This window comes from Strix uralensis, chromosome 8 (genome assembly GCF_047716275.1).
Source record: "Strix uralensis isolate ZFMK-TIS-50842 chromosome 8, bStrUra1, whole genome shotgun sequence".
NCBI classification, from domain to species: Eukaryota; Metazoa; Chordata; class Aves; order Strigiformes; family Strigidae; genus Strix; species Strix uralensis.
Window position 1 is genome coordinate 12,551,090 of NC_133979.1, and position 15,423 is coordinate 12,566,512.

Genomic DNA, 15,423 nt, shown 5'->3' on the forward strand with positions numbered 1-15,423 from the left:
GGGAGAAAATGCCTCCAAAGAGAAGCTGGACAGCAAAAAAACTGTAGGATAACACAGCATCGCTCTGAGCATGTGGGTGGTGCTGGAAGGGGATCTGCTGCTGCATGGGCTAGGATGCAGCAGGGACATGAATGTCAGGTCTGAGCACAGTGCTGCTTCCTGGTGCTCCATCTACACCAAACTCTGGGACAAAGCAAAGTTAAGCCAAGCTGGGCACAGACTCTATGGGACCCAGGTACAGAAATCCCCCCTGGGGCCATTTTCTCTCCTTAAAGACCAGCAAACACTTTTTTTTTCTTACAATTGCCTGGTATTCCCTTAAAGCTTCCTCAAGAATGCACCTGCATTCTTGACAGAATAGCTCTCAGTCTGAAGTGACTGAGAAAACAAAGAAACCCCTATAACTGCTGGTGTTGTTGTTCTTTTGATTTTTAATTTAATTGCAAAACCAATCTGGGAAATCTTTATGTTGGATCTGTCTCCCTAAGAGCTGTGAGAGGCTGACAATTGCTAGGAGGCTGATACCTTTGAGAAAACAGTCTTTGCAAATCCCTAGGGCTGGCATGCTCCGTGCTCCCAAAAACAAAGATGCCCCTTAGTAGCTTCAGACTTGATTTTTAAAAAGGGAAGTAGACTGAAATTTTAGCAAAACAAGAAGATAAAATGGATTCATACCTTTCTTGCTTACTAGATCCAGGGAAGAGCAGAAACAGAAGAAAGGAGATATCACTGACACAGAAAGGCACTGACTGCACATGCACAGCAGAGCTCCATTTAATCAGACAACAAAGCCAGCTCCCGTCCCCGAGCTACAGATACATATGTAAATAGAGAGTCCAGGAGGAGCAGAACCTCGGAGCTGAGCTGATAGAGAATGACCTGCTGTAATTGAACAGGCTACAAGAACACATGCAAATGCAACCTGTGGCTCCTCGGGAGGACTAACAATCATCTCACACAACAGTTACAGCTCTAGCAGGACTGCTCTGGAGCACAAAAGCAGGTGGTTGCTTCAGCAGGGAGCACAGAGCGTGGATGGTCCTGATCCAGCAGCCAGGACTGAGAAGCCTCAAGATGAGAACTCCTACTCTGATTTCAGCCTGTCACATCCATGCCCTGTTCTCACCACCAAGACCATGTTTCTCAATCAAAATTCACAGTAGTGGGGGCACCTGCCAGAGATTAAGCAGGCAATTTCCACAGAAAAACAGTACTAGAGAAGTCCTCAAGGCTCAAAATCCAGAGCTGCGAGACCAGAGAGCAGCCAGACTGGTTTTAGGGACAAAGTTGCTCTCCTCTTTCTCACTGCTCACAGAATCCACAGCTGGTCTGTGTCCTGGGGCTGATATTAATAATCTTCTGTATACCCAGCCCTTCTGCTCCCTTTATAAAGCAGCCTTCTGCTCTGCCAAGAAGAGACTTTCCTCCTCCCCGTGATCACCAAGGACTATCAGAGCTCCCCATATCTGAAGGCTACAAGGAGGGTCTTGAAGGTGCCACCAGCTGTAGTACTCGTGCCATAACTGCTATGTCCTGGACTGGATCTCACCTTTTGAAGAGGAGTATAGCAATGACAATAATGATGATTAATATCACGGCCAGGACGGGTCCCATCACCCACAGCATCTCCGGTTCATCCTGCTGCTTTGCTGAAGCCACTTCCATCACAATCTCATCCGAATAGGGGCTGGCTGCGTATCTCTTCTGAACAGCACCGGCAGGAGAGGGATAGAAAAGCAAGTGTCCATTATGCTATAGCAACACTACATCCCTCAAACTCGGAGGTTTCCCCTTGCCTCTGGCCAGCAGGGAACAGTCATACTTCTCAAACTCCAGCAGTGCTGGAGGGATCCTCCTTCCCTCAGCATCAGTGGAGGTCATGCTGTGGAAACAGTCTCTTCCTGGTGCGAAACATTCCCAGTGCCAGCAACTTTCTGGCTAGCAGACCTGGCCCCGAGGTGCCAAACTGAAGCAGCCCAGCTAAGAGCCACTTGCCAGTGCTGGATTCTCTCAGAGCCAAATCACAAGCTTTTGAATCCCAACCAATTGCACAGTGGGGCTGGCTGATGATTCCTAAGTGGTTGATAATACCTGCTGTGCTGATATCAACACATCTCTCCAGGACAAGGCTATATTAGGAAAACCCCTGCTGGGCTAGGCGGTTTTCTTAAAGGAATGAAATGACAGGAACATTTTCTACCTGATGTCTCAGCCCTGATAAACAGACCTTGGAAAGGGGTTCATGCTCACAGGTTCTTTTCCAGAGACTTCTGCAATCTGGCAGCCCAGTGATTTATAACCCAAAGGGACAGCTTTCTAGCCCCACCAGCAAGACAGGATTAGCAGAGACCCAAACCCTTCCTGCAGAAAAATGACACTGCACCTGGCTTTTTCTGCTGCTGTTGCTAAGGCTTATGGAGCTGTGTTGTCCCTTCACAGCTCAGCCTCACTGGGTCAGAGGGTTAAATGCTGCAAAAAAAGAAATCCTTTGCCCCTATTAGAGAAGGCCAGAGCTGTATCAGTTCAGTGCCTGTGGCTTTTGAGCAGCACCTGCTGCCCTGCATTAGGGAGCCAGAAATGCTCTGCTCTCGCCATAGAAAGTTTTGGTCACTGCAGAGGTGCCTGTGGATCCATAAATCGCCTGCTTTAAGGTCAAAGTTTAAATGTGCACTTTGTGTCTGTGTGCATGTGAGGGGAAGAAAGGGAAAAATCAAGTGTGCTGGTGTCACACAAATGCACATCTTGATCTCCTCTTGCAGGTGCCCTTGATCCCAGCCAGCCTGGTTTCAAACATGTGTGGAGTACAGAAAATGCTCTTATCTGAGACATCCTTCTGGCAGCACGTGCAGGTGCAGCATCCTAGCTGCTCTCCTCAGATTTATCAGCGATCAGAGATGCCACTGGCTGGAGGAAGAGCATGGGGGGTGGTTGCTGCTTTGTCTGTGAAACCTTTCAGCCCTACAAGACCCTGTTTCAATGACCCTGAAATAGCTGCTGGCCCCCTGTTCAGCTCTGTTCCTAGAGAAAGTCTGCACAGGATCACTGCAACCCATTAGCCCATTCCTATGCCCCCTTGTCCAGTTCAAACAACAGGGCAGGGAGTCAGCAACAGCTCTGTCTGAGCATGGCAGAAACAAGAAGATGCTACATCGGTGGTGAGAGGATGGGGCAGAAGGCCTGGGCTCCCCTTTCTATGGGCAAGCAGCTACTCTGTGAGGGAGGCACAAAGGCTTTGCCTGTGACTACCCAGAAAGGTCAAGATCCATTAGGTGGAGGGGGAAGGAGCACACTGATCTGTGCAGCAAGGTAACACGTGTGTCCATCTCCAAAGCTTTGTGCAAGGAGCAAGGATTCCTATTTTTGCAGACACGCTTTCGACATGCCTCCTTCCAAGAGAAGACAGAGGCAGAAGAGATCAGGACTGCTATCTCAGTGGCATTTCCAAAGGCAGACTGTGAGGTGTGGGTGCCCCTGCTCTCAGAGATGGTGTTTCAACCGCACTCCCCTCTGCCTTTGAAGAATGGCAGTGTTACGCTCGCCTGCTGACACTAGAGACACGGCAAGCAATTTAAGAGGAGCTGAGTGGGGGAGATAGTGCACAGCCCTGGACAGAGTGCCTCATGCTTCAAATGAAAATGGATGCAACGCAGCAGGGGATGCAGAAAGGTAGTCTCTAGGAGCAGGGTGTAATAACTCTGCTGGCTGGTGGTTCACTGGAGGGTTGTGGCAGATCTATGCTAGGGAGGAGATGATGATGATAGTCTGAGATCAACTAGTTAAGGTCATCTCTTCTTGACAGTGATTGCCAGGATAGCACATCCTGAGGCCTTTGCTTTACCTTGCTGTTAATCTGTGAGTGTCCTTCCCTCACTGGTGTGCACATCTTGCCACAAGAACACGTGAGCTGGATGAGTAATGAAGAACTTGACCAGCCCTAATGAGCCATTACAAGCAAATGAGGCCGAGGAAGGAAGCCACAGCTTGGAAGCCGACCAAAGTATTCTGTGCATCTCTATTATTTCCATTACTTACACACTGGCTGCTGCTATTGCTGCCACCACCGCTCCTGCCCTCCGTGCTTACAGCCGGACACTGATGCACAGGTCTTGCCGTGCTGCTCCCTCTCCTTTCACGTGCCCAGCCCCGTGTGCTTGGCCGCAGGCTACAGACAAAGGCATAGCCCATTTGCCTCTAGCAAGGACAGACACAGGAGCAAGAATCCCTACACAGCAGGCAAGTGTGCTGACAACCCACTGCAATGGGATGCAGGTTTGCTTCTCCAGACATCATCTGGAAGTGAGATTCTGGGCAGAGAAGGGCCTGCGAAGGCAGGTTTGCAGGGGGAGCGTCCTGTTCACTGCAGAGCCTCGGCAGCCACTGCGCAGGGCAGGATTTCAAGGGGCTTCTTTTCCACAGTCACTTACTTGAACCAAAGCAGAATGAAAACCTATCCCATCCCAGCCATGTGTCAAGCTCTGCTCTGGGCACAGCCCAGCAAGCCACAACTGAGCTTCTGTAGAACACGTGTTGTTGACACTGCCCTCCACTCTCATCTGTTATGTCAAACATACGTGCCATTTCCCTCCAAAAACACCATCTATCAAGTCCCACGGCTGTCTCAGCTTGTTGAGACCAGCTATGCAGCCTCACCTTCCTCTCTTCAGAGAAAACTCCATCATCCTGGCTTGCAGTAATTGTTCACCCTGCCTGCACTGAGCCCACCTCAGCTCTGCTAGGAAAGGCTGTGCCCCCCCCCAGCAGAAAGTCCTTACCGTGTCTCCATCCTCCAGCGAGGCCAGCACAAAACAGCGATAGCTCAGGTCTTGAGACAGAGGCTTGTTGTAAAAACCTTTGTAGTTCTTCTCGTCCCCCAGGGTGAAGGTCTCGGGCAGCACATCCACTTGAGCAGCAATGTAGGGCTTGAGTCTGTCTGCTTGGCGTCGCTGGCGCCTGCTCTGACTCCCTTGGCTTATGGCCTCCAGCAGCTGGGGACAAACAAGGTGCATCACTTGCTTCGCCCAGCGTGACGCTGCCTTATGCTGTTGCCTTACCGGCTGTAGGACCCAGCAGGGTGGAAGGGAAGGGAGGAGAAGATACTGGGTTTGTTTTGGACATAGTAGTACAAAGAAACCAGAGGGATGCGTTATCCATTTAGGCATTGCTGGGGCACCTGTCTGCAGACCCTCACTGGAAGCACCTCCACAAGGATCTCAGCTCTGGAAGAGTTCTGAGCCCGGGGATCCTGCATGGCGAGTGTTAGGGCTGGGACAGCCTGGCTGTGCCTGTCACCCCGAGTTAACGTATCCCAATGGACTGTGAGGGAACCGGGCCACATTCTGCAGCCCAAGTATCGGTGTGGACAGCAACTCACACTCTCTATGGACACTGGATGGGAATTACAGCTGACGCTGATGTATAGGAAAGAAGTGACATTTGCTGTGTCTTTCCTTTCTGTCAGTGCCTCGGTATTTCACCTGCTGCTGGGCTGCAGACAGAGCTTTGTGTAAATCACACAGAATGATAACAGATTTCATGGGATGTTCAGAGTAAAAATGGCAAATTTCATAGTCAGCCACAAATTCATGAAAAAGGATATAAACACACAAAAATTCAATTACACTGCTAAGAAAGACTCTCAGATGTTTAAAGATGTTTTTCTAATGAATAAAAACGAATATCAGGCTTGGAACAGAAATTCTAATTTAAAACGAAGAAGGAGGCATGAAATACATTTCACACACGAATGTATCAGTGCAGTATTGTCAGGGCAGACAGAGAACGTCAGTGGGGCTGGGGACAGTGATGCGCACATCAAGCCACACTGCTGCGCTGAGCTCACTCCCTTTGAGAAGAAAAAGCTGGGTAAGGCAGCATCTGCTCTTTCCCCTCAACAGTCCATCCTTGCCCTCTTATGAATACTCATGTTGGAGCAATTTAGGAAAGCTATAGCTTGTCACTGCAGTATCACCAAAAAAAGAAAAAAATTAAAAAAGAAGGGATGGAGAAATCTCAGTTTCACAGACATCCTTGTAACTGCAGGGGCAAAAGGCAGATAGTCTTTGGACTGTGGAGTTTGCTCCCTACACACATCTCTTGTATCTTGGCTGAAATGACAGCTGAGCTCTTTGGGGCAGAAAGCATAGCTATATGTGCATGGGCATGAAACCATAGGGCTCCAGTTGTGATTGAGATTGCTGGATGCCACTGTCACTTAGATATGTAACACGCATCAAAAGACTGCATCAAAAGAATGCTATGCTTGCAAAGTTCAGATCCTGAGAAATTAGAAAATTAATATTGCCTGTACAAAATTAATTCAGCTGTCTTACGTATGTGCATTGTGTTACAATCCTTGACTGCATGGTCACAGACTATCTTTTCTGCAACTCTGCTGCTTTGTTCAATACACAGGACAGACAGTGCTTAATCAAAGAGCAGCTATTCCATATTTTGTTTTCTTCTTTGCATTATGCAGCCCGAGGCCTTGTTTATTGCTTACTATTCAAATCCAGCTCTGAAGACAAAATTAATAATTTCCTCGTGGGCTTTTCTATGGTGCTGATCACTATAACATTACAAGTGCTTCACAAACATTAACAAGCTTATCTTCCAAACACCCATATGAGGTGAGATGAAAGTGATTATCCTAATTTTACAGATGGAGAACTGAGACGCAGGGACATTAATGTAAAAAACGTCCACTAATTCTGAATGTCAAATTGAAAAGAAATTGGCTTGTTTTGTTTTTAAAGAAAACTTAGCATTTGTTTTATAGCACTGACTGTATCCAGCAGAGCTCCTATTGACTTTCTCTGCAGCTGGGGATGCTTAGGCTTTGCAAATGAGGCTCCAGGATCTCAAACTGAGCACTCCAAAAAAAACCCAGAACATGCAAGACAGTGGCTGCTGATGAAAATTTTGTTTAAAACATTTGCCGGGGGCTGGGTGAAACAGAGATAGGAACCAGTTCTCTTGATAGCTTTCAACCATCCTTTCTCATCTCAGTCTTCTGTTTCTTGTAACATCTTACAGCTTCTGCAATGAAATTATGCAGGAAACCTACAGATGATGGTTCTCCATCACACAATTGTGCTTCATGTGGAGAACAGATCCACCCATACACACCATGAGCTGGGACCCCATGGAAAAGACTGTGCAGTCATGTAATTAAAGATTAATGATAAGCAAGGGCTGCCTTACAGCTTCTAACACTTTGTAATTTCCAAGTGCTTAAAGTTTGCGACTTTGTTCTCTTAATGGACCCTTCTGTGTGTGATTTCTTGGAATTTTTCCTTATTACTTTGTGGGAGTGGTGTGTGTGGGGAAGAAAGAGCCCACAAACCCCTTGTGTGGAACTCTCCCGACACCTGCACACATACTGCACTACCGGTGTTGGATGACTCCTTGCACAGAATAAGCTGCATCTTGGGGTGAATGCTGAAAGCCTTTAACAAGCAAGTGTGAGGGGAGCTCTGCAGGTTTTGTTAGATACTAGAGTGAACTCTTTATCCAAACTGTAGGCTTAGGTCCTATCCAGAGAGGGAAAACCCTCCTGACAGAACAATACCTTTCTCTCCTAGCTGTTTCTCAAAATCATCGTGGTTGCTTCAGCTGAAAAAGGCTGCAAAGAGTCTACAACACGAGACAGGGTCTGTCCTGGTCAGAGCTCCAAGACACTCAAGTGTGGTGTCCTACAGGGGCACATTCTGGGAGGTGGCTCCTTCCTTGCTTGACTCCAGTCTCCTTCCTACATACTGTCACCAACCAAGAGAGGCCGAGTGGGCACTGCATGTCCCACAGTTCCCCATCTCTGACATACAGCCTGCACCCACATCGCTGCACCCATGCTGTTATTAGGAGGCCTGGGCAAAGCGTGCTGGCCCACCTGGGAGCTGCTGCCATCACAGCAGCTGCTACAGACTCCTACCTGGTCCAGCTCCATCTCATCAGGTGTCCGCCACCGAGCAGTCGGGCTGCTGGTGCTCTGATCTGCTGGCACAACCACGATGTAGTACCACCTGGGAAGGAAGGAAAGCATAAGCACTGCACCCTAAGTCACTTCTCTGGCAGGTCATGGAACAACACGTGCCATATGCTTCCCAAGGATGACCTGCTCCTTTCCCTGCCCTCTAAGCAGCAAGAAGGCTCAGTAAAGAAGAGGCTGGCTTTCCAGCTGCACCAGAAAAGAGAATACTCCCGTTAGCACTCATTAGGTTAATGAAGATCTACAGACTGTGCTCCAGAGGGTGGTGTAGGAGCTGTGAGAAGGACATTTATATAATCGGATTGTAGCAAGAACCCTGGGGGAATTGTGCTTCAGCACAAGGATACCACAGTAACGAATAAGACTTCCACAAACTCGCTTTTTTAATCTCCTTGAGGCTTTAGGCATTATTTATTTAAAGGATATTATACAGTGTCAGAGAAAGTCCCTCCTGATCCTCAACTGTGTTTTCACTGGTAGCATCTGGAGTGTACCCACCAGGGTGAGGGCAGACTGTCAGAGAATTGTCTTAATTTTATTGCACATAAATATTTGCTCAGAGCGAGCCAGTAGCGTGATCCCATGTTACGAGTAAACGCCTGGCTCTGTACCATAGCCTGCTTGGAAATTCACTCCCAGGTTACAAAATCCACAGGGTCGCAGAGGTTTGCTCTGCCTTTTTCCCCATCTCTAGCCCCCCACCCTGCCTTCTCCACCCAGGTGCAGCACATACCTAACCGGCACAGTGGTCTGGACTTTGGGAAGGGTGAGCGTGAATTTTCCTTCCTGTATGTACTTGTTTGTGGCGATGGGTTTGCTTTGCAAGACATCAGGGGCGGTGCGGATTGAGACGAGGTGCTGAAGCCCCCCAGCACTGCTCCCACGGTTCATTAGCACAAAGGAATAGTCTGTGTCTGGCTGGAGGTCACTTATGAGTTTCTTCATCGAGTGGCCATCCACCTCCACGCTCTGGCTATTGTAGAGAATCTGAAAGGGGAAAAGGACATGCTCATCCAGTCAACAGCTGCTGATGAAAACTCACACTCAAAATAGCAGCGTTAGAGATGACAGTTTGGCTCTGGGCCCTCCCTCAGGTGGTTCAGCTACTGTGCGCTTCGTAAACAGCCATAAATCTTTAGTTAAAGAAGAGCAACCCCCAGCAGAGGGTTGAGCTGTGCTCCCTCTGCCTCATGGTGATGGAGCAGAGAGGGGGTCATCTCAGCAAAGCCCGGGTGGCCAGCGCCAGCGGTGAGGCTGGTGGTACCACACATGCTGCTTTTCAGCGCCAGTTGGGGGGAGGAATCCAGATGGCTGTGCTTTGCCCTCATGTGGAGATGAATGGGTCTTTGTTTCTTGTCTCATGAGGCTACAACACACAATATGCTTTCGGTGTAAAATCCCGTCTGCTTTAAATTGGTGTCACTCCTGTGTCTACCAGCTGATGCCTGATCGAACGGTTAATATAGAGCATCCCCCTCCCAGCAAGGTGACCGCAGGGAGGGGGGTGGTGGGGTTACACGCCTCACCAATGATCTGACAAATCCTGTGCAGGGCTCACAAACTGGTACCCGAAACGGCAGCTCTGCAGGTGTGACACCCCGTTGCCATGACAACAGATGCTGGTGCCGCGGCAGCCGTGGGCAGGAGATCGGCACTGCTTTTCCCTGCCGAGCTTGCGGTGAGGGGCTGCTGGGCAGGGCAGGGCCAGGCCACTGGTGGCCCCGGGGCAGCCCCCACGCACAGCTTCTCCCCTTGGGCTCACCAGCCCCTCAGCTAATGACATTTTCTCAGCACCCTGGCAGATATGTAGCACTCCCACCCTCCCCCAAGGCACAGCAGCCACAGGCACTGCTGTATCAGCCGCACCAAACAGCCCATCTGTCCTGGGAACCTCGATCCTGATGGAACGGCTCCTATACCCCAAAACCCTGGGTGCTGCCTCTGCAAAGCCAGAAACTCAAACAGTTCCCAGAGACAGAGACAAATGGGGTGTAGAGAACTGGAGACACCAGAGGTTGTGCCCCAGCTGTGACAAACCATCATGATTCCTTCAACTGGGCGAGCGTCCAGCATGGCAGGGGAGTGCTGGATTCCTGATAGTGGTGCAGAGACACAGCATGCCAAAAACTGGCAATGGCAGAGCTGGAGTATGTTAAACCATGGCAGCTATTGCGTGTTACAGGCAGAGACCACATGGTAAAACATGCTTTTTTCAACAGTGGCCTTGAGAAAGACAGCACAGCTCTGTGGAAGAAAAATTACTTGAAGTAAAACAGACTTTTCACCATCTGAGCCCGCCGTTCAGGCTGACGCAGGCAGCAAGGGAGGGACCAAACTTTCCTTCCAAGTCACCTTTTTAGCAGGTGGCAGAGATCTGCAGAAAGCTGCCAGCCTGGGACAAGGGCAGCTGATTAGCACTGTTCTAATATTTAGTGCTGGAGCTTGGGAGGAGGAGGGAGGCCCTGGAAAGAGATCTGAAGGACAGCAGAGCATAGGAACCAGGCTAGACCTGGAATCTGCAGCTCTGCATTTGTGTTATCCAAACAGCGATACCCACAGCATGCTTCAAATCCTCTTCAGGTCGCTTTGCATGGAGGTCAGGATAGGAAAAGAGCCCCAACATTTTGCTGCTGAGAAGAGACTCCCAACAGGTAACGGAGCAGCAGTGAGGAGCCAGCAGTGGAGAAGAGAGGCAGTCAATCTTGTTTGTTGACATGCTTCAATCTTCAGGGATAAACTACAAAAATAAGTACCAAGTACTAAAATAACAGAAGTGTGCAGGGACAAAGCCTCTGCTGGCTGTCCCATGTGCAGGAAAGGCTGTCAAAGGTAGGATAGTCAGATGGAATCATTCTCTGCTGTTACTCTTCTTAAGATATGTTCTCCTGGGCTTTAATCTCTTTCTCCAAAGACATGTACATCAGATGGGTGCTAAAGTGAGTGAAAAAGGTAAAATGAAGAAACACTTTTTATAGTGATGGAATATCAGATATTTAGTTGGCAGGTTTCACCCTGCTCTGACACAGAAGTCGGTACAGCAAAGACAGGGGTGCTAGACTGCAAGTCATCTCAGCAGCTTTGCTGTCTGTGCCAGCACCACCCCTTGCAATGACACTGCAATAGCACAGGTCCAGATATTCCAGATGAGAGCAAGTCAGGGAGTGTCCTGGGGGAGCAGTGGGACCTCTCTTCATGTGCTCCAACAGAGACTTGAACAAAACCAAACTTCCAATGTTAAGAGCTATGCTGGAAGGATGCAAAGCCCACAGAGTTCTGTTGCCTCTCAGAGAGATTTCTCATTATGAATTCTTCCCTAATAGAGGTATCACCAACTGCTCCTGCATGTGCCCTAGGGAAGACACTCACCCACCAACTGCCTGCACATGAGGCATCTGCTGGGGACTTAGCTGTTCTCCTGGAGCAAGAGGAGGCAGAAGAGATGGTCAGGCACTTCACTTCAGAGTTTCCCTGCGTGCTCTGCACTGGAACTGGCCAGGACATAGTCTCTGATTCAGTCCTGACACCAGATGATGATTTTTACTACCATGCACAGAAATTTGTATCCAAAGACAGTGAAATTGGCATTTGCAATGCTTTCCCGAAGCATTCTCTGTCATTCCCCCTTCTCACAGTTGCTGTAGCAGTTCTACGTTCCTTTACCTGCCATAACACATTGTCTTCTCAAATGTTATGCACCATTAGTTAAGGCCTATACACAAACCTTACAATAACATAAGGGCTCAGAAACAGTCATTAGTGTGCAGCTGAAGATGCCCAGGAGCTCAAGCAGGAATGCTATTTAGAGGCTGCATCATGGCCCACTGGTAACTACTTAAGTCAGCAGCAAATTTGGCCCAAGGGCTCTGAACTGCTAAACATTGCTGACTAGCTCATGGATTGCTGTAAAATGTCATTTGTGCTGCTCTTACCCACAAGAGAAGATCTGCAAAGCTAGGTGGGTCCAAATGTCACTGCTGAAGGTCTGCTGCCTGATTTTAAGGCAATAAAGGATGTATTCAACTAAAAGATGAAAAGACACACAGTGTGCAACACTGGAAAAGATAATGACCCGATGGAGAAGTAGACGAGGTTGCCTTTTTTGCAAGCAGGAGTAATTACTACATTCCATAGGACACACTGTGAGAAAGCACTGCCCAGCATTCTCAGGGGTTATTTCCGAACCTGTATCATAATAATTTTCAAAAGGTGCTGTTCCTTCTCTCCATTTGTAAAATACCTTGTGATGCTGCCTTTAGCCAATATATTCTCTGTCCCACTCTTAAGTTGAAGAATGTGTCTCAGGAAAGTGCAGTTTCCCCAAGGAGAAGGTAGTATCTATCTTGCACTTTCCATGAAAGCTCCAGAACAGCTTTCTGCAAGCACACTGGAATAGAAAAGGAATAGTGCCCCTGCTCCACCACAACTGCTGGGGAACATTTTACAAGGAATTTATCTCCTGGACCAGAAGAAGCTGTGAAAATTCCCCAAAGAGAACTCAAACCTTCATTATTGATTTGGTAGCAATGAAAATTCCTAAAGCCTCAGTTCATCCCCTACAAAAAAAAAGGACCAGTCCTGCCTGTGCCTCACTATTCATTGTCAGAACAATATCTACTTTAATTAAATCTGTTAAAGTAGAATATGACACCCTTTGGGACATAGATTTAGCAAGAGACTGTTTATCAAGTGTAGATAACACTAATTGTTCCCATGGAGATTTATCTGCTATGCTAGTTACAGTATTAGGCTCTGGCCTCAGCATCCCATGTGCCTGAATTAGAGGAGAGGTGAATCTTGTTTGCAAAAATACAAAGTCCTGAAGGTTAAGGATTTCTTTCGAGTGGCATAATCAACGACCTGGAGCTGACCCTCTTATCTCCTGGCCTTGACTTGTGTGTGTCTGAAAGTCTGGGAATATTAACAGAAAAAAGATACTATTAGAGAAATATCCTTGTAACACTCTCGTTTGCATGACTGCTCTTCAGTTAGCAAGTGGCTAATGCCATCTGCTCCTGTGTCATCTGAGGGTTAACCCGCAGCAGGGGCAGACCCTGAGTCACCGTCTGTGTAAGCAACTGCAGCTAAGAGGCTGAGACAAGGCATCAGCATTATATCCTTGGCTCCCGGCTACCTCCAACTGCTCCACCATCCTTATGTGGTGGTAATGCTCCAAAGGTCACACTGTCCCTTTCTAGCACTGCGCTGTCAGAGACGTGGGCTTTGTGCCACAAGAATAAGGCAAGATGAAGCAGACTGGTTCTTCAGCAGAGTGCAAAGTAACAGGGCTCTGTGAAGTTCCCTGTGGCCAGATATCTGAACATTGATCCTAATGCACCCTACATCTGGGAGAGCTTTGAATACCACAAGGCCTTCGCAAAAGCCTTGTCTGCTTCAGCTAAACTCTGCATGTTAACAAGTGCCTGCTATTGATCACAGTAATTCAGCTTCAGGATTTAAACAAGGAGAGTTAGTAACAAGGAAGGGGAGGTGCTCACACACTTTGATGTGGATGCAGTTCAAGACTCACTCCCCTGGCCATGGATCCCCCACAGCTCATGCAGGCCTTGCATTTGCTCTTTAGGCACAGCACAGCAGGGTGCATGGAGGAAGAGAAGTCACACCCATCCCAGCCATCTTTGCAGAGGCACCAGATAGCTGCTGAGACTGGGTGGAAGATTATCCTTGGTGATGACAGACAAGAAGAGGAAGACATCAGGTCATCAGTGTTGTCTGCAGCTTGGTGGGTGACACTACATCCAGAACTCCACTGGAGAAAAGAGCGCAGCAGCCGTTCCTGCAAAGTTCCTTCTGCACTGACACATCTTGTGGTGCTCACACCTGTAACACCTTCTGGAAGGGTGATGATGCTTCCCTTCCTTCACTCTTTGAGATGGTGCATTTGCCTTGATGCTCCGAAGTAACTTATAAAGGCAATCTGGATGTCTGAGACAGGACATGTTGCAGAGGGAGTCATTCTTAGTTTGATTCACTGGCTGGTTTTCAGAGCACTTTGTCCTGGTGATCTCTTGCGATTAAATCACGTTTGTAACTTTTCACGCTTCAACTCCGAGTCAGGCATCAGGACAAGCTTGTGTAACCACTGTCATGGAGCTGCAATGACCAGCCTGACTGGCAGGCCCCAGCCAAGTGATACCAGGTAACAAGATACTTGAGAAAGCTGATGGAGGAGTGAAGCACTGATTGGGACTGCGTGAACAACCACTGCAACTGCTCATGGGAAAAGCATCAGTGATTTGGGATGCCGGAGCAGTTTCCATTTCCCTTCAAAAATGCAAGTAATTCAGGGGCACTATCAAGGGAGGAGTGGGTACTTAGCAAAAGCTGCTATGGTAAAGATGGGTTTTCCAGCTGGATGGTGAGAAGCCAGAAATACGTATTATGATCCCTGAGACATCCCCATTCTCTGACTGCCTCTGCCCAGTATATACCTTCACTACTCGGCATTCCTTGTTGGTCTGCTTCAGCCAACATTATTCACTCCTGTTTTGTTACCATGAGCCAAGTGCTTACTGGCTATTCCACAACTGATCAAAACAGAAAGAAATCAACAAAACCATAATACCTTCTGGCCTAAGAAGAGTGAGAGCAGGGAAAGCAAGCAGCAGTGTGCTCACTGTGTGTCATGGTTCATGCATGGCTGCTCAAAAGCAGGAGCGGCTACCTAACCTGGGCTTGGAGATCTGAGCTGCACAAGATCCCAGGCCAGTGAGCAATGTGACCCTGCTCTGCTTGTCTCTTGTCTGGTGGCCTGAAAACATCATGTGGCAAGTCAAGATGCTGCTTTCCACTGTCCTGCTCACTGCCACTGGAGGAGCTCCCTGTTGTCTGCATCCCATCCTTACCTTAAAAGGCACTGCAGATTTATAGGAGTCAGGCACTTCCCAGCTCAGCAACACAGATGTTTTCATGACGGCATTGACGCGGAAGTTCTTTGCAAACACTGAAATGAAAAACAAGGTATTTGAGCACAGTAAGGCCAAGTCAGAAGGGAGACAGGCAGCAGCTCGGCTCCAAGTCTCTCTTTGTCTAACTCAGCAGCAGAGGTCAAAGAGTTCAGCTACAGCAGAGAAGTGAGAGATGAGGAGAAAAGAGCAGCAGCCTTTTACCAAGTCTCCAGTCTTCAGTGGAGTTTTGCTTTTTGACTACACTTTTCAGCGTCACAGAATGGAAGTTGTAGGCTGAACTGTAGCCTTCCTCTCTCCCCTCTCCACTCACACTCTCTTGGCCCTTTGCCATGATCAAAGAACAGTGGTGCTCAGGTACTGGATCTGCAGAAGATCCTACCCAGCCACCTGCTCCAGTTCAAGCAAGAGCCTTTCATGTACAGATAAAACGTCAAAGTGTGCCTGTGGAGCAACAAAGACAATTAAGCTACACCAATGCCCCTCTCCCCCCAAATGGCAACTTTAAGGAAACCT

The 15,423-nt window shown here is 48.4% G+C and overlaps 1 protein-coding gene across 14 annotated transcripts in view; it reads right to left on the minus strand.

Annotated features, from left to right (window-relative positions):
- Positions 1-15,423, minus strand: part of PTPRF (protein tyrosine phosphatase receptor type F) — a 391,114-nt gene that overhangs the window by 34,886 nt on the left and 340,805 nt on the right. For all 14 annotated transcript variants that reach the window (XM_074876247.1, XM_074876260.1, XM_074876256.1 and 11 more), the window contains 5 exons: positions 14,848-14,945; positions 8,718-8,971; positions 7,928-8,018; positions 4,773-4,985; positions 1,550-1,704 (listed from right to left, as the gene is read on the minus strand). In XM_074876247.1, the coding sequence (XP_074732348.1) occupies positions 1,550-1,704; positions 4,773-4,985; positions 7,928-8,018; positions 8,718-8,971; positions 14,848-14,945 (811 nt within the window). The remainder of the gene's footprint in view (positions 1-1,549; positions 1,705-4,772; positions 4,986-7,927; positions 8,019-8,717; positions 8,972-14,847; positions 14,946-15,423) is intronic.